The following is a 27926-nucleotide window of genomic DNA, read 5'->3' as shown; positions in this document are numbered from 1 at the left end:
TCGTGGGAAGCAAAAGACACATTGTGTTTCCAGGTTTGTCACCGTCACAAAACTGTTCATCTGGAAAAGACCTTAAGCATCCACTTCATTGACATCTAGTATAGAGAAAATATGGGGGAAAGGTGAACGTATTGAACAGAATCAGAGAGATTCAATGAGCCAAACTGAGGATGTGGCAAATACTAATGGCCAATGGCTTAGCAACCTTATCACATACATAATAAAAAAGAGATAAGTGTCTTCCTAATTGACCCTAATAGCCATGGTAGCCATGAGTTTATTGCAGTGGGTTTTGGTCACTGGGGCAGCCAGAGTGGACACCACCTTGGCACTTGACTTGGATTTGGGGACTTCTTCACCCATGGCCTTCTGAAAACTGTATCTCCTGTGTGACACAGTGGAGACCATGTGGAAAGACTATTTATCATACTTTCTGGATTCTGTGACAGTGTTTTTTGGAATTTAGTGAAATTCTACATTTTGTTGACTGAGATTCAAGCAGCAGTTGGCATAAGTCTCGTGAATGTATTCACTGGTGAAGCTGAGTTAGCAGAAATTCCAAAAGGCTATATTCCAGAACACTGGGAATATTTCAAGCAGCTATATCAAGATGAATTGCTCATACTTTCTTTGATGTTCCTGAAAAGAATCATGAAAAAAAAATGGCTATCCTCTAAATGAAGCCAAAAAGGCTGAATTGCAGTTAAGAGCTAAAGGTATGAAGATTAATGTGTGCCAGAGACAATGATCCCCATATGAATATCTGGGCATTGATAAGAAACTTATTATTCTCCAAAAGCAACACCCACAACTAATCTTTTATTTCTCCAAATACAAAGTGTATTCTCTTTAGGGGAAAATAAATTAATATATTCTGTATTTTTGCTCTATGTGATGAATGAAAGATCCTCTTTTATTGCTCTATTTCTCAATATTGGTTCACATTAAGGCTTTGGGGGCAGGTGTGATTTCCATCTTTTTTTCCCTGGCTTTATTGAGGTACAAATGACAAATTAAATTGTAAGATACTTAAAATGTATTTCATGATGATTTGACATATGTCAAATCATTGGGAAAGGCAGACTAAGGCTTTTTTTTTTTTTTTAAGATTTTATTTATTTTTCCCCCCCAAAGCCCCAGTAGATAGTTGTATGTCATAGCTGCACATCCTTCTAGTTGCTGTATGTGGGACGCGGCCTCAGCATGGCCAGAGAAGCGGTGCGTCAGTGCGCGCCTGGGATCTGAACCCGGGCTGCCAGCAGCGGAGCACGTGCACTTAACCGCTAAGCCAAGGGGCCAGCCCAGACTAAGGCTTTTAATTTGGGGGTTTTGGCTTCCTATTCTGAGGTTTAAAATTTTTTTAAAACTCATAGAAATTGGAATTTGTGAACTGCTAAATGCGTAACTTTGAAAGATTAATGTTTTATTTAACAAGTGGAAGTTAAAGAAGTCTAATTATGTTAAGTACCAGGAACTATATAGTTTATACACGTCTGTACTATAGACATCTGCACTATTCAGGGGCAATTCATGATTTTAAATTAAACAAGAAATATTGAATCAATTATATAAAACATTAACACCTTAATAGACAATTTTTAGTGAGCAAAAAAAGAAGTAAGTGGTACATATAGGTAAAAAGACTTAAGATATACCTGAAAAAAGCCATACAAATATATTTTTTATCCTGATTCAAACCAATTTGCCTTAACCAGCTAATCCAGTTAATGAAATTCAGGACTAACATGTTTATCATATTTTAAAATATTTTTGTGTACTCCAGTTATCAGAGTTATAAAAGTGTCCTTACAGTTAGAAATGCATTTTGAAGAGGTTATGCATGGGCATATCTAGGATTATAAGTAAAATAACCCCTAATGAGCAAGGGGATAGACACAAGAACCACCATGAAATAATAAATAATGATGGAAGATCAGGATGGGTTCATGGGGCTTCATAATCTTTTCCATTTATAGAAATATTTGAAAATAGCCATTACAAAAAGTAGAATATGTCCTTCTGTCAAAAATTTTATGTGTTGAGAAGGATGAATTGAAAAGGACAGGAGGAAACTTGGTTTCAGGGATGCAAGCATGCACAGAAACATCAAAATGTAGGGGCTGGCCCGGTGGCATAGCAGTTAAGTGCATGTGCTCCGCTGCAGCGGCCCGGGTTCAGATCCCGGGCACGCACCGACACACCACTTGTCAAGCCATGCTGTGGGGGCATCCCATATAAACTGGAGGAAGATGGGCATGGATGTTAGCCCAGGGCCAGTCCTGCTCAGCAAAAAGAAGAGGATTGGCAGATGTTAGCTCATGGCTGATCTTCCTTGCCAAAAAAAAAAAAAAAAAGAAACATCCAAATGTACATTTTAAATATGTGCAGTTTAAGTCAATCATACTGAAACTGTTTTGTTTTTTTTTTAACTTGCCACTCTCTAATCATTTTACTGTTTTATTACTATCTATGCTCTTGAGACTATTTGTGGCTACTGTACTAGTACTTTGGAAACAGAACATAATGGTGTGTTACTGGAATGTCTCACCAACCCCATGTTTAGTGACATCAAAAATTTTGGCAGGTTGAAATTGACCACAAAGGAGTATTTGCACCAGGGAAATTGATGAAGACTAAAAACCTAGGCTTGATGTAATGTATTACTGAATGTTTAGACTTTAGAAAGTGGTCGATAGTATGTTAACAATGCAGATTAAACTTAAAACTCTATGGTGTATATAGGCTTTGAATTCTGTGTAGGACAAAAAATTGAGGGAAAAAGATTTCCTTCCAGTACTCAAAAACAACTGTTCCATATGGCAAAGAAGTCACTCACATCATCGACAAGGAGTGAGATTCCACCATATGTTTTTGTTGTTGTACTGTCTTTTTACTTGTTAAAATAATAAACAAATAAATTCATAAAAAGAAAATAGGCAAAAAATTATGAGCAGACGTTTTACCAAAGACAAACAGTGGGCAAAGAAATGCATGAAAAATGCTCAACATCAAGCATTCTTTTAGAAATGGAGTTTAAACCAAACTGAGTTGCCACAAACACTTATACCAAGGGCTAAAATTAAACAAGATTGAGCATATCAAGTGTTGGCTGGGAGGAACTGGAATCCTCATATACCGTTGGTGAGAAGGCAAAAGAGAACAACCATTTTAAATCACAGTTTCACATTCCTTAAAATGTTAAATAGGAGGAGACTCAGCATCACGGCAAAGTGAGTTATTCTCTTTGTCTCTCCCCTCTAAGTTACAACCCATCAGACATCCAACAACCAACAGAGGATTCCCTACACAGCAAGACAGGATGCCTAAGAGATCCATGCATATATACATCTGAAGGTGGGTGGACTGGATCCCCAGGAGGCAGTGGATTTAGAGGAGGAGCCCCCTACCCCTCCCCCAGCAGTGGCAATCCAGGGCACAGATCCTCACACTGCACACGTGCCTGCAAGTGGATGGCAAGGACAGATATTGTGTGGCTTGGTCCCTGAAGGACCTGCCTTCAAGCACACACTGTGGGGGCAGAAACAGCAGGAGCAGCTTGGACTCTGCCCTCCCCCCAGTGGTTCCAGCATGGGCACCTGTGAGCATACACTATCGGGGCAGAAACAATAGGCATGGCATAGGCCCTGGACCTCACCACCCAGCACAGACAGGTGGCGCACACACCCTGAGAATTCAGAACACAGCAGAGCCGGTAACGCAGCCCCCCCTCCTCCCCTGGCAGTGGCCTGGTCTTTCCAACAGTGGAGACAGTACACAAAACTCAGATTTTCCTGGCTGGGGCAGGGCACCCTGACCTGAGTTATAAAAACACTGGCTACTGCCAAGACCAGAGTCTGCACAAGCAAGCAGCAACAATAATCTCTCCCTGCTTAGCCCCTGCCCCACCCCTAGTGGCAGATGGAACCTGTGACCAGAGGCTTTAGGCCCCAGAGAAGAACCAGTGACCCAGTCCCCAGTGGCAGCACCCTGACACTGACTCTACTAGCAGCAGGGGCTGCATACAAGTCCCTGGGCTCCTGGCAGCAACAGTGACAACTATGAACCCAGCACCCCTGACAGCAATGCAGCCAGCACCCCCAGACACCCCAGGAGCAGCAGCACAGCTGGTCATGGAGTGGCAGGATCTGAGCCTGTGGAGACCCCACAGAGAGCCAGTGGGGGAACACTAGACCCAGGTGACCCCAGAAGCAGCAGAAGTGTTTGTGGCCTGGTGAACAGGTAGTGACACCTGAAACTGCAGCTACATCATAAGCAGCAAGTTACCAGCAACCTCAGAGGCACCAGCAGCACAAGGAGGGCACTGATGACACCTCTAGCAGAGGCAGTGGAGGACGGAAAGTGCAGGCTCTCAAATAAAATCAGAAGCAGCACAGAACCAAAGTAACAAATGCCTTACCCAAATAAGAAAAGTGGTTAATACCACAAATGCACTGGCAGAGGATCAACTACCATGAAGAACTGTAGCATCTGGCAGAACAGAAAGAAAATGACAACTCTCCAGAAGTCAAACTTACAATCTAACTGACAGAGAATTCAAAAGAGGGATCATGAAGAAACTCAAAGAGCTACAAGGAAACTCATAAAGACAGTTCAACAACCTCAGCAATAAAATTAACGAACTGAAGAAGTACTTCACCAAAGAGATTGAAACTCAAAGAAAAAACCAAACAGAAATTCTGGAGACGAAGGTCACAATAAATGAAATAGAAAATAAAGTTGAAAACATTAACAATAGAGCAGACCATATGGAAGAGAGAATTAGTGAACTCAAAGACAGAAATCTAGAAATGAGTCAGCTGGAGGAAAACAAAAAACTAAGATCTTTAAAAAAAAAAAAATTCTATGAGAAATGCCTGACTCAATTAGGAAAAGTAACATAAGGATAATAGGTACCCCAGAAGGAGAAGAGAGGGAGAAAGAAGCAAAGAGCTTATTCAAAGAAATAATAGCTAAGAACTTCCCAAACCTGGGGAAGGAACTAGATATACACATACATGAAGCTAATAGAACTCTTAATTATCTGATGCAAACAAACCTTTTCCAAGGCATACAATATTAAAACTGTCAAAAGTCAATTACAAAGAAAGAATATTGAGGGCAACCAAAGAGAAGAAAATAACTCACAAGGGAACCCCCATCAAGCGTTCAGCAGATTTCTCAGCAGAAACCCTACAGGAGAGAGTGGAATGATATATTCATATATAGAAAGACAAAAGCTATCAGCCAAGAATACCATATCCAGCAAAATTATCCTTCAGATATGATGGAGAAATAAAAGTTTCCCAGACAAACAAAAGCTGAAGGAGTTCACTGCCACTAGACCTGTCTTACAAGAAATGTTGAAAGTAGCCTGAAACCTAAAGGCAAAGGTTTACAAAGCTTTGAGCAAGGTGATAAATAGAATCAGAAAATTGCAACTCTATATCAGAATAGGTTAGCAAACACTTAATTATAACATAAAGGCTAAAGGAAAAAAAAGCATCAAAAATAACTTTAACCACTTCAATTTGGTCACAAACTCACAATACAAAAAAGTAATTTGTAACAACAAAAACACAGAAGGGGAAGAAGAAAAGGACAGAACCTGCAAAAGCTAATGGAGATAAGAGATTATAAGAAAACAGACTAGATCATCTATGAAATCTTTTATACAAACATCATGGTAAGCACAAAACAAAAAAATGAGAGAAAAATCACAAATCATAAATAAAGAGAAAACAGAAAAACTACACAGAGAACCACCAAACTGAAATGGCAGACAGAAATAAAAGGAAAAAGAAAAAATAGAAAATAGAGAAAACCCAGAAAACAAAACATAAAATGGCAGTAATAAGCCCTCATATATCAATAATCACTAAATGTAATGGATTGAATTCACCAATCGAAAGATGGATTAAAAAGCAAGAACCAACAATATGCTGCCTCCAGGAAACACATCTCAGCTCTAAAGACAAAGAAAAGCTCAGAGTGAAGGGATTGAAGACGATACTCCAAGCAAATGGCAACCAAAAGAAAGTGAGTGTAGCCATACTTTTATCAGACAAAACATACTTCAAGACAAAAAAGATAACAAGAGACAAAGATGAACATTATATAATGATAAAAGAGACACTCCACCAAGTAGACATACATTAATATATATGCACCTAACACAGGAGCACCAAAATACAAAAAGCAACTATTAACAGACCTAAAGGGAAAAATTGACAGCAACACAATAGTAGGGGACTTTAACACTCTACTTACATCAATGGATAGATCATCCAGACAGGTCAATAAGGGAAGTGGCCTTAAATGAAGCACTAGACAGGATGGATTTAATAAATATTTATATAGAACATTCTATCCAAAAGCAGCAGAATATTCTTTTCAAGTGCATATGGAACATTCTCAAAGATAGACCATATGTTGGAAAACAAAATAAGCCTCAATAAATTTAAGACCTAAATTATATCACGCATCTTTTCTGACCACAATGGTATGAAACTAGAAATCAACTAAGAAGAAAGCTGGAAGGTCACAAATATGTGGAGACTAAACAAAATACTACTGAACAACTATTGGATCAATGAAGAAATCAGAGGAGAAATAAAAAAATACCTGGGTGAGACAAATGAAAATGAAACCACAACATACAAAAACTTATGTGATGCAGCAAAAGTGGTACTAAGAGGGAAGTTTATAGCAATACAGGCCTACCTCAAGAAACAAGAAAAATTTAAGTAAGCAATCTAACACTATAATTATTAGAACTAGTAAATGAACAAAAAAAGCCCAAACTCAGTGGAAGGAAGGAAATAACAAAAATCAGAGCAGAAAAATAGAAACTAAATAAACAATAGAAAGCATCAATGAAACTAAGAGCTGGTTCTTTGAAAAAATAAACACAATTGACAAACCCATAGCCAAACTCACTAAGAAAAAAAAGAAAGCTCAAATAAATAAAATCAGAAATGAAGGAGAAATTATAATGGACACCACAGAAATACAAACAAGTATGAAAGAATACTATGTAAAGCTATATGCCAGCTAATTGGATAACCTAGAAGAAATGGATAAATTCTTAGAAGCATACAATCTCCCAAAACTGAATCAAGAAGAAATGAAGAATGAGAATAGACCTATCTCCAGTAAAGAGATTGAAACAGTAATAAAAAACCTCCCAAAAAACAAAAGTTCAGGATCAGATCACTTCTCTGGTGAACTCTACCAAACATCCAAAGAAGATATAATACTTATCCTACTCAAACTTTTTTTTTTTTTTGTGAGGAAGATCAGCCCTGAGCTAACATCTGTGCTAATCCTCCTCTTTTTGCTGAGGAAGACCGGCTCTGAGTTAACATCTATTGCCAATCCTCCTCCTTTTTTTCCCCCAACGCCCCAGTAGATAGTTGTATGTCATAGTTGCACATCCTCCTAGTCGCTGTACGTGGGACGCGGCCTCAGCATGGCCAGAGAAGCGGTGCGTCGGTGCATGCCCAGGCCGCCAGTAGCGGAGCGCACGCACTTAACCGCTAAGCCACGGGGCCGGCCCCCTACTCAAACTCACAAAAAATTGAAGAGGACAGGACACTTTCTAACTCATTTCATGAGGCCAACATTACCCTAATACCAAAACCAGACAAGGAAAAGAAAAAAAAGGAAAATTACCGGGCCATTATCATGATGAACATAGATGCAAAAATCCTCAACAAAATATTAGCAAATTGAACACAACAATATATTAAAATGATCATACACCATGATCAAGTGGGATTTATTCCAGAGATGCAGAGTTGGTTCAATATCCAGAAATCAATCACTGTGATACACCATACTAACAAAATGAAGAAAAATCACGTGATCACCTCAATAGATGCAGAGAAAGCATTTGACAAGATACAGCATCCATTTATGATTAAAAAACTCAATAAAATGAGTATAGAAAGAAAGTACCTCAACATAATAAAGGCCATATTTGACAAACCCACAGCAAAGATCATACTCAACGGTGAAAGCCTGAAAGTTATTCCTCTGAGGAGAGGAACAAGACAAGGATGCCCACTCTTGACACTATTATTCAACATAGTATTGGAGGTTTTAGCCAGAGCAATTAGGCAAAAAAAAAGAGAAAGAAAGGAGAGAGAGAGAGAGGGGGGAGAGAGAGAGAGAAAGAAAAGGCATCCAAATTGCAAATGAAGAAGTAAAACTGTCACTATTTGTGGATGACATGATACTATATACAGAAAACTCTAAAGAATCCACCAAAAGACTATGAGAAATAATGAACAAATACGGTAAAGTTGCAGGGTACAAAATCAACCTACAATCACTTGCATTTCTGCACACTAATAGCAAATTAGCAGAAAGAGAAATCAAGAGTACAATCTCATTTACAATAGCAAACAAAAAGAACAAAATAGCTAGGAATAAATTTGACCAAGGAGGTGAAAAACCTATACACTGAAAACTGTTAGACCTTATTGAAAGAAATCAAAAAGGACATAAAGAAATGGAAACATACTCCATGCTCATGAATTGGAAGGATAAACATAGTTGAAATGTCCATATTACCTAAAGCAATCTACAGATTCAGTACAATCCCAATAGGAATCCCAATGACATTTTTCACAGAAATAGAACAAAGAATTCTAATATTTATTTGTACAGCAAAAGACCCCGAATAGCCAAAGCAATCTGGAGAAAAAAGAACAAATTTGGAGGTATTCCAACTAATTTTAACTAACTGAATTCAAAATATACTACAAAGCTATAGTAACCAAAATAGCATGAACAAAAACAGACACACAGATCAATGGAAAAGAACTGAGAGCCCAGAAATAAAACCAAGCTAATCTTTGACAAAGGAGTCAGGAATATACAATGGAGAAAGGAAAGTCTCCTCAATAAATGGTGCTGGGAAAACTGGAGAGCCATATGCAAAAGAATGAAAGTACACCATTATCTTACACCATACACAAAAAGTAACTCAAAATGGATTAAAGACTTGAATGTAAGACCTGAAACCATAAAACTCCTAGAAGAAAACATAGGCAGTATACTCTTTGACATTGGTCTTAGCAGTATCTTTTTGAATACCATGTCTCCTCAGGCAATGGAAACAAGAGAAAAAATAAACAAATGGGACTACATCAGACTAAAAAGCTTCTAATGGCAAAGGAAACCATCAACAAAATGAAGAGACAATCCACAGACTGGGAGAAAATATTTGCAAATCATATATCTGACAAGGAGTGAATTTCCAAAATATACAAAGAACTCATACAACTCAATAAAAAAATAAAAAATTTGATCAAAAAATGGGCAGAGGATAGGGGCCGGCCTGGTTGCACAGCAGTTAAGTGTGCACGCTCCGCTTCAGCGGCCCAAGGGTTTGCAGGTTTGGATCCCGGGTGCACACCAATACACCTCTTGTCAAGCCATGCTGTGGCGGTGTCCCATATAAAGTAGAGAAAGATGGGCACAGATGTTAGCCCAGGGCCAATCTTCCTCAGCAAAAAAGAGGAGGATTGGCAGTAGATGTTAGCTCAGGGCTGATCTTCCTAACACACACAAAAAAAATTACAAAAAAAAAATGGGCAGAGGATAAAACAGACATTTCTCTTTCGCAAACAGGCACATGAGAAGACATTCATTAATTTTTAGGGAAATGCAACTCAAAACTACAATGAGATATCACCTCACACTTTTCAGAATGGATATATTAACAAGTCAAGAAATAACAAGTATTGGAGAGGATGCAGAAAAAAGGGGAACACTCATACACTGCTGACAGGAATGCCAACTGGTGCAGCCACAATGGAAAACAGTATGGAGATTTCTCAAAAATTTAAAAATAGAAATACCATATGATCCAATGATTCTACTTCCAGGTATTTATCCAAAGGACATGAAAACACTAATTCAAAAAGATATATGCACCCCTATGTTCATGGCAGCATTATTCACAATAGCCAAGGCTTGGAATCAACCCAAGTGCCCATCACCAGATGAATGGATAAAGACGTGGTATATACACATATACACACAATGAAATACTGCTCAGCCATAAAAAAAGGAGAAAATCATGCCATTTCCAACAACATGGATGGTACAATACCCTTAAGAGTATTATGCTAAGCAAAATAAGTCAGAGAGAGAAAGACAAATACTATACAATTTCACTCATATGTGGAAGATAAACACATAGATAAGGAAAACAGATCGGTCACTACCAGAGGGGAAGGGGGTGGGGAGAGGGGAAAAGGGGCACGTATGTATGGTGTCAGATAAAAACTAGACTATTGGTGGTAAAGACAATTCAGTCTATACAGAAGCTGAAATACAATAACATATATCTGAAATTTATACAATGTTATAAGCCAATATGACCTCAATAAAACACTTTTTAAACAAAGTTAAAAATTCCCCAACACTGTAAAAATCTGACTTATTAACACAAGAGAAATAAAACATATCCACATGAAGAATTCAATGCAAATATTCATAGCAGCTTTATTTGCAATACTGCAAACCTGGAAATAACCCAAATGTGCATAAACAGATGAATGGATAAACAAACTGGTTATCCATAGAACAGAATACTACTCAACAATAAAAGAATTAACTACTCTCATAAGCATCATTGTTGAATCTCAAAGTAATTATGCAGTATGAAGGACACTAGTAAAAAAAAAAAAAGAGTATACACTTTATGATGCCTATGTTAAATCACAGGAAAACGAACTAATCTATTGTAAAAGAAAGTAAATCAATGATGACCTGGAGGGCTGGGGAAGGCAGAAAGAGATTATAAAAGCACAAAGTAAATGTGTGGGTGACAGATAAGTTTATTTTCATGAATATGATGATGCTTTTCCATTTTTATACCTATGTCAAAGCTTACCAAATTGTACACATTAGATAAGTGCATTTTGCTGTTCAATTATATAAATTACACCTTAACCAAGTTTTTAAAAGTAGTTCCAAATGAAAGCCTAGATGTTTTTCTTTTCTTATAACAAAGTTGGGCAACACTACATGGACCCCACCATCACTCTCCTCACACCCTGCGAGGGGAAACCTTGCCTCAGTGGCAGCAAATATCAGCAAACAATGAAGACAGCTGCCACCCAAATCAAGAGGAACGCTGGCTCAGTCACAAAAGACACATCCTTGGAAAACTAGATCACCTTCCTCTTTATCCATTTTCTTGCCTGTAGAGCAATGGCCCAGAGGTGAACAGCCCAGAGACACTAATCCATCAAACTTCAGATGATTTTCTCTGTCAATGAACTCTGCTACAGGAAATAGTTAGGAAGATCCTGAGAACTTCTTCACACATTGGTTACACAACCAACAGTACTGGAATATTTATGAACTTTTAGAAGAGGCACATTCTGTCTAATTTACTGCACTCTTTTCCACTCCCTATTAATCCAGTGTTTCTGTCCCAATTATGGTTCCCCCGACCCTACAATCTTACAACAAATGACACTAGCTGATGAAATTTTGTATATCATGGCACATGGTTCCTTTGCAGGAACGGGGGAAGAGGTCTCCTCAAAATGCTGGGAACTATGTGATAGACACTGTGAACAAGGGAATAAAATTCCTGTTGTTCACAGAAGCACAGGGGGTTGAAATAACAAAGGTCTCCCCTTCAGGGTGACCTCTGGCCTCCCAAAAAATTGTGGCACCAGACCGCAAATTAGGACCACAAAGACCTGCAGTCTTTTGAGTCCTTGAGCAGCAATGCAAATTAGAACAATATTGGACAAAGAGCTATTTCTACCATCATACTGTCCCTTCTGAAAGACAGAAAGTTTAGTATCTCCACAAAATCTGATCACGCCTACATGCTGACATATCACAGGTCTGCTTTCAAATCACCCACAGTGAACAGAACCATGAAATTAAAGGCGGAAAAACAAAAAGTCCTTTACTAAAAGAACATAAACCAGGCCAATGTCAGCAGTTTCTAGGTTGATGAATTAGAACGTGGAAGAATTCATCACAAGCATGATGTAAGAACCACCAGGTCCCTGAAAAAGGTAGTCCTTGTTAGCAAGCTGAAGGTGGGTCCTCTGGACCAAAACAGGGTCATGTCCACTCCCTAAAGCCAGAGAGAAAGGAATGAGCATCCTGCTAAGGGCTATTATTCATAATTTCCTTAAGCAAATGGGACAACCCAGGTCAGCTTCTCTGAGAACACGGGGGTGATGACTGACGTACACTGTGCAGACATGCCAGGTGGTAGAGATGAAATGGCTTTACCCACAGAAATTGCAGTCATGTAAGTCTGGAAATAGCCCTGGGTAGGTTAAACAGTGCATTGCATGTCCTTAAAGCCTCCCAGGTACCTGAAACTTATGAGAAATCTTGCGTAGTCTGTGTTCAGATAAAAGAGGTTTACATTCAGGAAAATGTCTCTCGCACAATCTCCCCTTCAGTGTTAACAGACTGAGTGAAGAAAAAAAACATTCCCAGCACGTTTAAAGCTTTTCTCCAGTGTGAACTCTCCGATGTCTAAGGAGGTGAGATTTGCGGCTAAAGGATTTGCCACATTCACTACACTCATAAGGTCTTTCTCCAGTGTGAACTTTCTGGTGTTGAATAAGGCTAGCACTTCGGCTAAAGGATTTCCCACATTCCCTACACTCATAAGGCTTTTCTCCAGAATGAACTCTGCGGTGTTGAATAAGGCCAGAGCGTTGTCTAAAAGACTTCCCACATTCACCGCACTCATAAGGTCTTGTACCAGTATGAATTCTCTGGTGCTGAATGAGGTCAGATTTGTGGGTAAAAGACTTTCCACATTCACTACAGTCAAAAGGTCTTTCCCCAGTGTGAACTCTCTGATGCTGAATGAAGATATATTTGCGGCTAAAAGATTTCGCACAAACACTGCACTCATATGGCCTTTCTCCAGTATGAACACTCCGGTGTCGAATGAGGTTAGACAACTGTCTAAATGACTTCCCACATTCACTGCACTTATACGGCCTTTCGCCACTGTGGATTCTCTGGTGTTGAATGAGTTCAGATTTGCAGCTAAACGATTTCCCACAATCACTACACTCATAAGGCATTTCTCCAGTGTGAACTCTACCATGTCGTATGAGGTTAAATATTTGTCCAAAGGATTTCCCACAGTCGCTGCACTCATAAGGCCGTTCTCCAGTGTGAACTCTCTGGTGTCGAAAAAGGCTAGAGCTTTGTCTAAACGACTTTCCACATTCACTGCACTCATAAGGTCTTTCTCTAGTGTGAACTCTCCAGTGTTCAGTGAGCTTAGATTTGTAGCTAAAGGATTTCCCACATTCCCTACACTCATAAGGCCTTTCTCCAGAATGAACTCTGCGGTGTTGAATAAGGCCAGAGCGTTGTCTAAAGGACTTCCCACATTCACCGCACTCATAAGGTCTTGTACCAGTATGAATTCTCTGGTGTTGAATGAGGTCAGGTCTGCGGGTAAAGGACTTTCCACATTCACTACAGTCAAAAGGTCTTTCCCCAGTGTGAACTCTCTGATGTTCAATCAGGATAAATTTGCGGCTAAAAGATTTCGCACAAACACTGCACTCATATGGCCTTTCTCCAGTATGAACACTCTGGTGTCGAATGAGGCTAGAGAACTGTCTAAATGACTTCCCACATTCACTGCACTTATGAGGCCTTTTGCAACTGTGGATTCTCTGGTGTTGAATGAGTTCAGATTTGCAGCTAAACGATTTCCCACAATCACTACACTCATAAGGCATTTCTCCAGTGTGAACTTTCCCATGTCGAATGAGGTTAAATATTTGTCTAAAAGATTTCCCACAGTCGCTGCACTCATAAGGCCTTTCTCCAGTATGAACTCTCTGGTGTCGCAAAAGGCTAGAGCTTTGTCTAAATGACTTGCCACATTCACTGCACTCATAAGGTCTTTCTCCAGTGTGTACTCTCCAGTGTTCAATGAGGTTAGATTTGTAGCTAAAGGATTTCCCACATTCGTCACATTCATAATGCTTTCCTGCAGTGTGCCGTCTCTTGTGGTGAATGAGTTTAGATTTGTGGATAACGACTTTTCCACGTTCACTGCATTCATAAGTCCTTTCTCTAGTGTGAATTCTCTGGTGTTTGATAAGGCCAGAGATTTCACTCAACAACTTCCCACGTTCACCATAGTCATATGGCCTTTGTCCAGTATGAATTTGCTGGTGGTGAACAAATCTGTAATTGCAGCTGAAGGCTTTCCCACATGTGTCACACTCATAAAGCTCTTCTCCAGAGCAGACACTCTGATGTTGAACAAGTGTGCGGTTGTGGCCGGCAGCTTTTTCACATTCACCCCACTTGTAATGACTTTTTCCACTGGGAAGGGCCTGCCTACTCTCACTGCCACTGTGTGGCATCTCACTGTAGGGAATGGCCTGGTGTTGGAGCAGGCCTGACATGGCCAGAGGGTCCTTGCCAACCTCCCTACAGGTGAAAGGCTCCCTGGACAGATAGAAGCTGCAACTCATCACAAATGAAGCCCTGTTGACATCTCTTTTCCAGGGCTTCTCTCCACCGTCATGCCTCTGTTGCTGGTAACGATTTGCACTGAAACAGAGACATCTCACACATGTGCCAACCAAGTATAGTTTCTGCAAAGGGTATATTGTCTGGTGCTCAGCTTGGTGCAAAATATCTTTCAAGACTAGGATACACATCTCACAGGAGCGGGTGTCCTGGGTGGATGGACCAGTTGTATAAGCTTTGACCTGTAACTCTCCTTCTACAGATACATTCTGCTCAGAAAGAGCCTCCTCATCTTCTTTTCCATGCCAACAACCTGAAAGCACAAAAATGTTGAAGAAATGCATGTTGACTTCAGTGAGAGGAGGAAGCCCCATTAAAAAGGTGTGTCAGACAGAAGCTGGGTCAATGGGACTGTTCTGAGAACAAGGGACCTGGGGACAGGTTGAAGAAGGGGCTGCTTGGCAGTACTGGGCCTCTGAAGATCACAGAATAGAGGAGATCTCACCAGACAAAGGACACAAAAATGGGGTGTACCACATGGAGGAGGGAGTAGCATCTCCAACTCACTAGTCTGCCAATAGCCTTAAGTAGGACCTGGTCTGTTGGTGACAAGTGTATGCCGTGTGGAAGACTGGATGAGTCCTGTCACAATAAAATTCACTTCGAACTGAGTAGATGGTATTCAAAAACTATTTAAAGATATGTGCACGCCTTGTGACACATGTGCAGGTCAATGTTGGAGAATGCTGCAGAGGAACAGGTGACACAGGGAGGCCACAAAGGTGTAGGCAGCCAGGAGCCAAAAGTCACAGATGAAATGAGAGGTCAGCAAAGTGTGAAGTACAGGGAGAAAAAGTAGAAATGATGTGTGGCCAGTGGGACTTGCATCAAAACACTATTGGACACAGGGCAGGTTCCTGGTATGATCTGAACACAGCTTTCTTGTCATGTCCTCCCCCAGGTGCCATTCACCACCAGGCTTTCTCTGAGACCATCTTGCCATGTCTACCCTGTGAAACAACCAGGGTTCTCCTTGCACCCTCTATTGTGCAAATACTCAGAACATGAAGGATGCCAGTCTTAATGAGAGACAGTGTAGATGAGTGCCCAGCACTGGCCCAGAGCCACTCACCATACAATGGTATGCAGGAAAGAAAATATTATGAAAAAACAATTGAAGAGGGATCTCCAAAGAACAGTCCATGGTTCATGGGACTAATGACCATGACCTGGCACAGGCAGTCACAAAGAAGATGTAGCTAGAGGAAGGTGGCAAAACTGGAGACCATAAATCTAGACATAGTCACCATGCCACGGAGAAGGCAAGCAAAGAGGGATCCATTAAGCTGACTGTAAGACTCCTGACTCCCAGACCCTTCCCTGCACTGTTTGAGGCCACAGTCATAGGGCTGCTTGGGGAGTCCATTGTTCAGGGCATGACACACAGCTCAGTGCTGGCACTCACAGCATATATGGCAAGAAAGTGATAGAAAGCAGCAGAGCCCACAGTTCAGATGCTGGAAAGACAGTGCTAACACTGGGGAAAAAGGAAAAGGCAGGACATCACCTCAGAACACTAGGAAGTATGTGAAGGTCTTACCCAGAGACGCTACAAGAGCAAAGTTCTCCAGCATCACATCGCAGAATAGGAGTCTCTGAGCTTCAGTGAGGAGCCCCCACTCCTCCTGGGAGAAGTCGATGGCCACATCCTCAAAGTTCATGCCCTGTCATAAGGCGGACAGTTCATTCCACGATCACCTTCTTTCCTAGGATTCCCAGTTCATCATATCCCCCACCCTCCACATCCATCCTCTGCTCATGGCACTCCCCACCACAGAGGAGATACCAGGCCTCAGTGCCATTGGAGCCACTCTCTCCTTATATTCCCGTTGATACTGTGTCCTCTCACCCCAACAACAGGCAGATTGATGCTACCTGAGCTCTGGGCCTGGCATGTAGGCCACACTGCCTGTTGTCAATGTGATGGGTGTTATAAACACAGATTGGGGAAAGAAGCTGACTATAGGATGGGTGTCAGTGATGTGACACTGGTCTTCTTAGGCAATACCTGTGAGGTCTCTCAGACCATTCCTCCAAGACACCAAAAATGCAACATCACCCTGTATCCTTAGGAACCCAATTCGAGGGCCCTGGGGCCATCAGTTCACATTATCTTTAAGTACACATCATTGTTTGAACAGCACTTCTCTCCCACAGCTGCATTCCCACAGGCGCAACTTCAAAGGTCACACAACCCTGCCATGATGGGGACAGTTCATTTCTGATCACCTTCTTTCCTAGGACTCTAATATCACCACCTCCCTAATCCATCCCCTGCCTACCCTCATTCCTTCCCCACATCAGGGAAGATTTCCAACCCCAGGTGGTACTGATGCCCGCTGTCTCACCATGGTCCTATTAATTACTGTGTCAGCCCTCAACAACAGGGAGGGAGACAGAGAGATGGCATTTAAGTTCTAGGCCTGGCCTGTAGAACCCCAAAAATCCCCTCTTTTCAGGCAACTCCACTGGGGGTCCCCAGATACTTCATTTCTCCCACACCCCACCAAACACGGGCTCACCCTTCACTGTTATGGCAATACCGGGAGCCTGGGACCATGAGTTCACACTCCCTCTCCATGTGCACATCACTCTTTCTACCACACCTCTCTCTCACAACTGCACTCCCACAGCCACAGACACCTCCTGCCCTTCACCACAGTCATCTCCTTGATGTCTCCACTCATTACTTAGCATACACAGTCCAGAGAATGCTTGGTAAGGTCAAAGAGGATCAAGTACTTCCCCAGACTCTCATGGTCCCCACTGACAGAGGCAGCCTTGAGTCCTGCTATGAAGGCCTCTCTCCCTGACTGTTCCTTGCTTCAACTCACCTACTGAAAACCACATCAGATTTCAGATATCCATGGCCCTCCTCCACTTGATGTCCCCCTCACCAGTCACAGCTTTCCTGTCTCCACCTAATCCTCATTCAAGGTCCAGCCCCAGTGTCCCTCTACCTCATGCCCAGGGAGTCTCACGGATGACCACTTGTGCCCCTAAGCTAATCCACCAGCCTGACTGGAACACCCAGGCCCCACCAACAGTCACAGGATCCTAGTGATTCTGTAGAGCAGTGAATAAGCACCAGCTCCAGCCTCTGTGTCATCTTTTTTGAAATCCTCCTAAGCCTCCACATTTATCTCATGTCCACTCATTCTTTGAAGGACTTGATACATGTCAAACCATAGGCTTTCCCCCATCCTCTCCATGACCACTCTCTTCTTAACCTGTGTTGTGACAGTCACCTTCCATAACCAGGGGCCCACGTGGGCTCCCCTTCTTATTCCTGGCCTACTATCACCATTATCATCCTGACCAGGATCCCCCACATTAAAGTGACCTACAGCTCCTGTGCGGTCCACACTCTCTCCACTATGTTTTGGAGAAGCCTCCCTCCTCAACTCCTCCTCAGGTTCCAGATGCCCAAAAACTGTTCTCTGAAATATCTCATACACTTAAGAAACCATAAATAAAACTTCTAATATCCCCAATGAAAAAAGCTACTCTTAATTGGATTTCCCTATTTCAGTTGAGGGAGCTTCCACCCTTCCAGCTGCTAAAAACAAACCTTCCAGTTATCCCTGACTCCCATCTCTCTTTCTCTTAATCTCAAAACTAGAAATTCCAGGCAGCCATACCCAAGACACTGACATAAAATCCAACCAAGTATCTCACGCCCATGGCCACCACCCTGGTCCAGCTACCATCACACTTACCCCAACTATTGAGGTAGCCTCCTCTCTGATCTTCCTACTGCTTACTTCACACCCTAAGTGCTCTCCACACTGCAGCCACAGGGAGCCTGATGAGACCAGGGTCAGATCACCTGACTTCACTGCTCCATATCTCCTACTGCTCCCATCACTTCCAAGAGACAGACCCAACTTCGCACAATGTTGTTCCAAACCTCACTCCTACCCTACTGCTCCCAGTTCCCATGAGAAAGTAGGATACCCTCAGGTCCCTGAACCAGTTCAGCCTCCCCTCCAAGTCTTTGCACCTTCTGGTACCTATGACTGGGAAGACCTTCCACACCTCATTCCACTGACTGCCAAAAACAACAACTGCTCCAACGAACCCTCAGCTTGGACTTAGGACACTGGGCTTGGTGCCTGTTCAGGTCCCCAGGCCTGGAAGAGTGGCAGAAGAATCCCAGGACAGCATTACCCCAAAGACCATATGGGTGGGGTGGGTGAGGACTAGTGAGGCCCTGAAATAAGGGGTACAACCAGTATCCCTAAGCCATTCTGCAGTTCTGGGGAACCTAGGGAAGGAGGGAGGTAGTCTGAGAGTCTGGCAACCACGGCCAGGATCCCATGGGCTCAGGCTGCTAAGTACCACTGCCCAGCGCAGGAGCCAGGTGACCTCGAGAGGACTGCAGTCCCTCTGGCCTCAGTCCTCAGTGCACTCTTCCAGTCATGCAATCCTCTACAGGACTCAACCTTCGTGTGCCTAACTGTTAGCATCTCTCCTGTGGTCTGTGTTTCCCCTGCGCAGCTTCTGGAAGACCGTCAGAACCCTTTCTCAAGCAGTGGCCCTCTTTTGTTCACAACCCTCCGTGCCTTCCAGCGTCCTGAAAATAAACGTAAAACTCCTCAGACACAACTTCGCTTCACATTCCGTGTCGCCTGTGGACACAAAACAGAGCCCGAGTTTCCCGGCCCTCCCCGCCATTCCCCCGCCGGGCTCTCCGCCTGGGACCCTCTCCCACGCTCCGTCACACCGGATCTCAGAAACAGGCCCCACGAGCACCTCCCCGTCCCGGACACCGGGGCCTGGGCTGCAGGCCGGTGAGCAGCGCCCGCACTCGAGACTCTAGGGCTGGGCTGGATTGAGGGCGGGGAGAGCGCGGAGCACGAGCACTGACCTGAGCCGGCTCCCTCCGCGCGGCCGCCGCCATCGGATTCTGGGGGCGGAGCTGCCAATCCCGGCCTGGAGGGGGGTCACCCGGGGTGCGCCGCTGTTAAGCCTCAGACCAGCCTCTGTGCAGCGGGGACAACATCTTTAGCGCCTTCTCGGTCGCGAACCAGCGCTCAGGAGTCTCTTGCTGAGTGAACAGCCTCCAGAGAAGCCAAAATGACCGCCACGAAGACGACGCCGGAAGTCTCGCCCAGACTGACCTGCACTGACATTCCCCTGTCGTGGATTCTCATTGGCTCAACTTGCGTTTTGCGCATTGCCGACTGGGTAATGTAGTTTCTTCAGCTGCACAGGCGAATGGCTGTTTCAGCCGTTGACCTGTGCCAATAAAGATCCGGCGGCACAGCTAGTGGCGCTGGGAAATGACGACTTTACCCGTCAGGGAAAAGGGAGGTGCTTATTTCTTCGTAAAGGGGTAGTTTGTAGGTTTCTGGGAAGGCTGTCCGCCACTGATCACTTAAGTGTGTAGAGACGTCATTTTAGACTCCCTGAAGCTCAGAATGCCCCCAGAAGCTAAAAATATTATTTCAGTTATTCATAAAGGCTACAAATCCAAATGGACGTACTCTCTTTCAGACACAAAATGCATCTACTCTTAGCTGGAATGTAATAAACATTTTCTTGCTATTCAAATGCATGTCGTCAGAAGCATTAGTGGATTTTGTAACTCTGTATGTTCAGTCAGGGTCATGACTTGGAAGACAAGCAGGGACGTTTAGGCCGCCCTGAAGTAGGAGGACAAGGGTTTATCTCTGCCTTTGGTTCCCACAGAGAACATCTCTCCTGCCTGTATACTCTGATCGTGTTCAAATCATACAATACTGTTTATCTAGTCGATATTTCTTACTCAATATCCGAAGATGTATTCAATTCCTTTATGAATCTGACATCTATCTCAAACTGAGAGCAACTATTAAATTCTGTTTTGGTATGGGATAGTGGCTACAGTGTTCTCAGGCAGAGCATGTGTGCAAAGGGGGCATCTGAACACCATCATCTCATCTTCTTGTGGGGAAGGGATTATCATTATTCCAGTGATTGCTGGACTGTTGTGCATGACGAATTAATGATACCTCAGAAAAAAAGTTGTGAAATGCAAATCACAGAGAGCTATTAATAATGATCGTGTAGTTAGTCAAAGAGAGTGGTAGCAAGAGATCTGGGGAAAGATCAGTGGAGGGTGAAAAAGTGAAGACCTCAGATGATTTTTATCAGGAGATACTGAAGTCTGAGAAGCCGTCAGAGTTAAACTGAGCCCAATCTTGTATTGTGATGCTTTTTCTTCAGTTTCATTCTAATGGTTCAGTAGTGGTTTCTCGTGGCAGTTTTAACTTACAATTTCATAATGACTCATGTTAAACAACTTTTCCAGCCCTGATGACCACTGATAAACGTTCTTTAATGAAGATTCTGCTCAAATATGTTGCCTATTTGATTTCGTCTTTTTCGTATTGATTTCTAGGATTCCCTTTTTATGCAAGTCCTTTAGTCAAATATTCACATATTTGTTTTTACCACTTTGTATTGTAATGTTTAATCAACATTTTTGAGGTGATGTATGTATACATGTTATTCCAGTGTTTTTAGAGTTGTCTTTAATTATAACTAGCAATTCCTCAATACTCCAAAGTTTTAGTTAATAGTTCATTAAACTTTCTCCATTCAAATTACTGTGGAGTTTCTTTCTCCTGATTGGACCCTAACTGATCATGAATTGGTTCTGGCAGTGGTCCTAGTAGATCAACCCATAAGGATGTGACTTGGGGATGGGTTTAACCATGCCCTTGAGCTTGAAGGAAGTGCTGATCATCTAGCCAACGGGAAATGGGATACTAGGGACCCATGGTATGCAATGGCATCATAATTCATCTATGACCTGGGATTGACTATGATGAAGGGGCAACTGCAGCACATGCCTTGAGACCATGTGGGTGCTGCGATGAGTATTAAGGGGGTGACAGTGACTACAAGGAGTGAGGTCTGGGAAGGATTCTTTTGAATTCACGTTTTTGCTTACAAAGAGTAAATGGTAAGCTCCAGATCATTATCCCTCAGCTCAAGTCTCAGTATGAGAAACAGAAAATTTCCATGATACCCCTCAAAAAAACTGATTTTTTTCTTTTTCTTTTTTTTTTTTTTTGCTGGGAAATATTTGCCCTGAGCTCATATCTGTTGTCAATCTTCCTCTCTTTTTCCTTTTCCTCCGAAAAGCCACAGTACATAGTTGTATATTCTAGTTGTAAGTCATAAAGAAACTATGATCTCTGTAGCTTCAGGGCTCATATTGCTGGAAACAAAAACATTCAACTCACGGCTTGCTGAAATACAATGTCAGTTGAATATACACTCTCACAATGTTTCTTTTTTTTTTTTTTTTTTGCGAGGAAGATCAGCCCTGAGCTAACATCCATGCCATTCCTCCTCTTTTTGCTGAGGAAGACCGGCCCTGAGCTAACATCTAGTGCCAATCCTTCTCCTTTTTTTCTCTTTTTCTCTCCAAAGCCCCAGTAGACAGCTGTATGTCATAGTTGCACATCCTTCTAGTTGCTGTATGTGGGATGCTGCCTCAGCATGGCCCGACAAGCAGTGCGTCGGTGCGCGCTGGGGATCTGAACCTGGGCTGCCAGTAGTGGAGCGTGCGCACTTAACCGCTAAGCCATGGGGCCAGCCCCTCACAATGTTTCTTATGGGAAAGGCCATTGATTGATAGAGGGATTCTGAATCTTGGAATAGAGGTCATCTGGTTGGTGCAGAAGAAACTGACAATCTAGAACCCTTCCATCACTCCGAGTCTCTCTTACCAGGCGTATGAGGAGACCAGCCTTCTGCTGCTAACATCACCTGGGGCAGATGCCTGTAAAAGAGTGCCAATTCTCCACAAGAGTCACCACAACAACCCATAAGTAGTATTGCTGATACAAATAAGCCATAACCAATCTATCCATCAAAATTAGAGTGAGTTTATCATGTGCTAGGTTTGAGGACTATCATCCATGGGGACTTTGTTCCCCAAGGAAGGAAGCCCCACAAAGAAGTGTGGTGTACAGAGTGGTTATATACCATCTTGGAACAAAGAGCATACATCACATATGATAGAAATGTCCCTTTTACTATTGTCACGAGATGTTTGGCTGGCACAGCATGTTGGTGGTCACAAGATGAGCACAGCAGGTCAGTAATTAATTCTCAGTTTCCAGGAAGAGATGCTTATCCTTAAGGAAATGCCAATATGGGGGAAAGCTACATCCCTATTCTTAAGGGCATCATTCTTGTCTTTGGGACATTGTAAATGTTTAAAGCAGGCATATAATGCATGCTTAACAGGCCACGTTAGGTCTTTTTTGAAAAACAAGCTCAGGCCAGATTCCCTTTAAGCCAAATGGCTTCTTCATATACTCTAATTTATCCTATTCCTTTTCATTTATTTATCATTTTCCCCCTTTTGATAGCTAATCTTTCAGTAGAAAGCATTGATGATCAAAATATTGTCTCTTGGCACCTGCTCTGGGTCCATCATGCCCCTCAGTGCTAGGCTTTTATCTCATTTATTTGCCTAGTTATTCACACTGGGGGCTAATAGTCAGACAAATATAGATGTTTATATTAACAGAGGAAGCATTTAATACATTATATAATTTTTCAATTAACTTTAGATTGTTAACAAATGTTGTACATGTGCTTTTATATGACTCCTCATGCTTACATTGTTTACAGTTATAGAACAGGTACAGTAATAATTATGACAATTCAATATTAGAAAAGGTTAGTTTTGAAAAGAGTTCTTAGGCATAGTCTTCATCAGAAAAGAAAATTCAATTGAGGGTGTCAAGATGGTGGCATAGAAAGACTCTGAACTCACCTCTTCCCACAGACACAACAAATTTACAACTACTCTTGGAAAAATTACCCCTGAAAGGGAACTGAAAATTGGATAAAGAGAACCCCACAACAAGGGACAGTGCTGACTGAAGTGGAAGACCCAGATATTCCTTTCTGGAGAGGAAAAAGCCACATTTTAGCCATGGCGCTTCACAGCTGGGAGCAATCTTAAGGTATGACGTTTTTCCTGGAGGAGTGGGGGATCTGAGCAGTAGAGCTTTGCACAATAAGCAGCTCATTGACTCAGCACAACTGAGACAAGTGTCATAATATCTGGCTTTGCTGGCTATTAACAATAATGGAGAATACCCTCCAGAAAAGCAATTGGACAGAAGGGAAAGCAAAGCCTTCTCTTAAAGGGCCCATGCACAAATTCACCCCTTTTTGGAAAGCAACCTAAAATCACCAGAATGAGGGGTGCACAGTACTATGGTGAAAATTCACTTTATAGGCTCTGGGCACATCTTGGCAAGATTTGAAACCTCTCCGGGCTGGGACCACCTCCCCAGGGACTGAGGCATTGGCAGCAGCCATTATTGTGACCTAGTACAGGTGTGCTGACACAGATACTGGCAGATGCCACTGGAGTTCTTCCTCTGGTGTGTTAGTACAGGGGTCTGCCTCACCCACTAGAACACCAATTTAACCCAGCTCAGCCAGGGTAGGCAGTCCACCCTAGGGAGTGGAACCACCCAATAGCAAGCCCTCAGGCAACTTCTGGGCCTGCATAGATGGGGTGTGTACAACCTCTGCAGCAGGGTGAGTGGGTCCACCTCTGCAGGGCAGTGCATATGTGAGGGGCAGGGCGTGTGCAAGGGGTGGGCCTGCATTCGCAGAGTGTGTGGGTCCTCTGCGGTGGGGTGACTTGGCCCACTTCAGTGGGCTGTGGCGTGCATGTGGGGCAGGACTGGGTTGACAAGGTGTGTGGGCCTGCAGGCAGTGGGGCTTGTCGGCTGCAGCAGACTTGTGCTTCTCAAGCAGCCACATAGGGGATTGGCCACACCTTCCAATGCCTGAAACAACTGTGTGCTGCCACACCTGGGGCCAGCCCTATGCAGCTGCACTCCTGAGAGGGCTGACAACAGCCTTCCAGACCAGAGGCCTATAGCAATTGTAAGCCCCTGAGCCTAGCAACCACCCACGCTGGGGGCCTACTCACTTGACAGAAAAACTGCAGTAGGAATGTGCTATTACACCTTGCAGCCAACTGTGCTGTGGCTTCCCATGCCTGATAAAGTGACTGAAGGGACCATAGCAGCCACAGACAGCTGAGCATTACAACCAGCTGGCCAGGGGGACAGCCTAGCATCCCTGTACACCTACAGCAAGAGCCACCCTACCACAACAGAAGGACACAGGTAGACAACACAGGGGACACTACTGAAACATTTGGAACTGGTAATGAGAGGGAAGCATACTGCTGGGCCTCATAAGGCATCTCTTACATAACGCCACTTCTCCAAGATCAGGAGAGGTAGCTGATCTACCTAAAACATAGATATAAGCACAGAGAAGTAGGCAAAATGAGGAGATAAAGGAATATGTTCCAAATAAGGGAACAGGACAAATCCTCAGAAAAAGAACTAAATGAAACAGAGATAAACAATCCCCCTGATAAAGAGTATAAACAAATAGTCATAAGGATGCTCACTGATCTTGAGAGAAGAATAGATGAATACAGTGAGAACTTCAACAAAGAATTAGAAAATATAAAAAAGAACCAATCAGAACTGAAGAATACAATAATGGAAATGAAAAATTGACTAAAGAGAATCAATAGCAGAGTAGATGATACAGAAGAACGGATCAGTGAGCTGGATGAAAGACTAGAGGAAATCACCTAAGCTGAACAGAGAAAAGAATAATGAATTAAAAAGAATGAGGACACTCTAAGCAACCTCTGGGACAACATGAAGCACACTAACATCCATATTATAGGTGTCCCAGAAGGGGAAGAGAGAGACAAAGGGGCAGAGAATCTATTCAAGGAAATAATAGCTGAAAACTTTCCTAACCTAAGGAAGGAAACAGACATCCAGGTACAGGAAGCACAGACAGCACCCACCAAGATGAACCCAAAGAGGCCTACATCAAGATGCATTATAATTAAAATGTCAAGAACTAAAGACAAAGAGAGAATCCTAAAAGTTGCAAGACAAAGGCAACAAGTTACATACAAAGGAAACCCCATAAGGCTATCAGCTGACTTCTCAGCAGAAACCTTACAGGCTAGAAGAGAGTGATATGATATATTTAAAGTGCTGAAAGGAAAAAACTTACAGCCAAGTATACTCTACCCAGCAAGGTTATCATTCAGAATGGAAAGAGAGAGAAAGAGTTTTCCAGACAAGCAAAAACTAAAGGAGTTTATCACCAATAAACCAGCCTTACAAAAAATGCTAAAGGGACTTATTTAAGTGTAAAAGACCACAAATAGGAATAAGAAAATTATCAAAAAATAATAATAATAAAACCACTGGTAAAGGCAAATATACAGTAAAAGTAGCAGATCAACCACCTATGAAGCTAACATGAAGGTCAAAAGACAAAAGTACTAAAATTATCTATTACCAAGATAAGAGGTTAACAGATACACTCACACAAAAAAGATATCAAATATGATATCAAAAACAAAATGTGGGAGGAGGGGAGTAAAAGAGTAGAGCTTTTAGAAAGAAGTCAAACTTAAAAGACCATCAACTTAATATATATTGTTATTTAGATAAGTTACTATATATGAACCTCATGGTTATCACAAGTCAGAAACCTATAATAAATACACAAAAAATTAAGAGATAGGGACCCAAACATAATATTAAAGAAAGCCATAAAACCACAAGGGAGGAGAGCAAGAGAAGAAGAAAGGAATAGAGAACTATTAAAACACCCAGAAAAAAAGTAACAAAATGGCAATAAGTACATTCTTATCCATAGCTACTTTGAATGTCAATGGAATAAATGCTCCAATCAAAAGGCATAAGTTGGCTGATTGGATAAAAAGGACAAGACCCATATATATGCTGCATACAAGAGACACACTTCAGACCTAAAGACACTCACAAACTGAAAGTGAAAGGATGGAAAAAGATACTCCATGCAAATGGCAATGAAAAGAAAGCTGGGGTAGCAATACTTACACCGGACAAAATAGACTTTAAAATAAAAACTGGAACAGGAGACAAATAAGGGCACAACATAATGATAAAGGGAACAATCCAACAAAAGGATATATCACTTGTAAATATCTATGCAGCCAACATAGGAGCACCTAAATATATAAAGCAATTATTAACAGACATAAAAGGAGAAATAGACAGTAACACAATAATAGTAGGGGACTTTAACATTGCACTTACACCAATGGATAGATCATCCAAACAGAAGATCAATAATGAAACATTGGCCTTAAATGACATGTTAGATCAGATGGACTTAGTAGACATATACAGAAAATTTCATTCTTTTTGAATGTACATGGAACATTCTCCAGGATAGATCACATATTAGACCACAAAACAAGTCTCAATACATTCTCAAGAAATAATACCAAGCATCTTTTCTGACCACAGCAGTATGAAACTAGAAATCAACTACAGAAATAAAAATGGAAAAGTGGCAAATATGTGGATATTAAACAAAATGTTAATGAACAACTGTTGGGTCAATGAAGAAATCAAAGGAGAAATAAAAAAATACCTGGAGAAAAATGAAAATGAAAATACGACATGCCAAAATTTATGGGATACAGCAAAAGCAGATCTAAGAGAGAAGTTCATAGCAATATAGGCTTACCTCAACAAACAAGAAAAATCTCAAATAAACAGTCTAACAGTGCACCTAAAGGAACTAGAAAAAGAAGAACAAACAAAGCCCAAAATCAGTAGAAGGGCGGAAATAATAAAAATCAGAGTGGAAATAAATGAAATAGAGACCAAAAAAAATAAAAAAAAATCAATGAAACTAAGAGTTGGTCCTCTGAAAAGATAAACAAAATTCACAAACCTTTATCTACACTCGGCAAGAAAAAAAAGAAGGATCAAATAAATAAAATCAGAAACAAAAGAGGAGAAATTACAATGGACACCTCAGAAATAAAAAAAGACTATAGGAGAATAGTATGAAAAGCTATATACCAAAAAATTGGATAGTCTTGAAGAAATGGAAAAATTCTTAGGATCATACAACCTTCCAAAACTGAATCAAGATGAAATAGAGAATTTGAATGGACCAATCACAAGTAAGGAGATTGAAACAGTAATCAAAAACCTTCCCAAAAGTAAAGTCCAGGGCCAGAGGGCTTCCCTGGTGAATTCTACCAAACATTCAAAGAAGACTTAATAACTGTCCTTCTCAAACTCTTCCAAAAAATTGAAGAGGAGGGGAAGCTTCCTAACTCATTCTACAAAGCCAACATTACCCTGATAACAAAACCAAAGACAACACAAAAAAAGAAAATTACAGGCCAATATCACTGATGAACATCGATGCAAAAATCCTCAACAAAATATGAGCAATTGAATACAACAATACATTAAAAAGATCATACACCGTGATCA

The 27926-nt window shown here is 41.9% G+C and overlaps 1 protein-coding gene and 1 pseudogene across 5 annotated transcripts; one reads left to right on the top strand and one right to left on the bottom strand.

Annotated features, from left to right (window-relative positions):
• The first annotated feature begins 262 nt into the window (after nucleotides 1-262).
• Nucleotides 263-4053, top strand: LOC147912687 (NADH dehydrogenase [ubiquinone] 1 beta subcomplex subunit 5, mitochondrial pseudogene; annotated as a pseudogene).
• A 6437-nt stretch (nucleotides 4054-10490) lies between these two features.
• LOC101389647 (uncharacterized) lies at nucleotides 10491-19661 on the bottom strand. Of its 5 annotated transcripts, none has more exons than XM_087420977.1 (4): nucleotides 19439-19661; nucleotides 18288-19144; nucleotides 16109-16232; nucleotides 10491-14821 (listed from the first exon to the last, which is right to left on the bottom strand). In XM_087420977.1, the coding sequence occupies exons 3-4, from the start codon at nucleotides 16227-16229 to the stop codon at nucleotides 12495-12497; spliced, it is 2448 nt and encodes an 815-aa protein (XP_087277103.1). In that variant the 5' UTR covers nucleotides 16230-16232; nucleotides 18288-19144; nucleotides 19439-19661; the 3' UTR covers nucleotides 10491-12494. The 5 variants fall into 5 exon arrangements, with proteins under 5 accessions (XP_087277103.1, XP_087277104.1, XP_087277101.1 ...); XM_087420978.1 differs by having other exon boundaries at nucleotides 18910-19144; XM_087420975.1 differs by having other exon boundaries at nucleotides 19014-19144.
• Between the last annotated feature and the right edge of the window lie 8265 nt (nucleotides 19662-27926).

This window comes from Ceratotherium simum, chromosome 33 (genome assembly GCF_057802395.1).
Source record: "Ceratotherium simum simum isolate JZ-2026a chromosome 33, ASM5780239v1, whole genome shotgun sequence".
Taxonomy (NCBI): domain Eukaryota; kingdom Metazoa; phylum Chordata; class Mammalia; order Perissodactyla; family Rhinocerotidae; genus Ceratotherium; species Ceratotherium simum.
Note: the sequence above shows the minus strand (reverse complement) of the source record. Positions and strands in the feature narration are given on the sequence as shown.

Bases quoted from the DNA above. Each gene is read 5' to 3' on its own strand.
- LOC101389647 (XM_014794366.2), bottom strand. From the start codon at position 19,471: ATGGCGGCGGCCGCGCGGAGGGAGCCGGCTCAG. The intron at 16,233-19,438 runs GTCAGTGCTCGT...GCCTTATGACAG, and splicing joins CGCGGAGGGAGCCGGCTCAG to GGCATGAACTTTGAGGATGT. The intron at 14,822-16,108 runs GTAAGACCTTCA...TTGTGCTTTCAG, and splicing joins TGCTCTTGTAGCGTCTCTGG to GTTGTTGGCATGGAAAAGAA.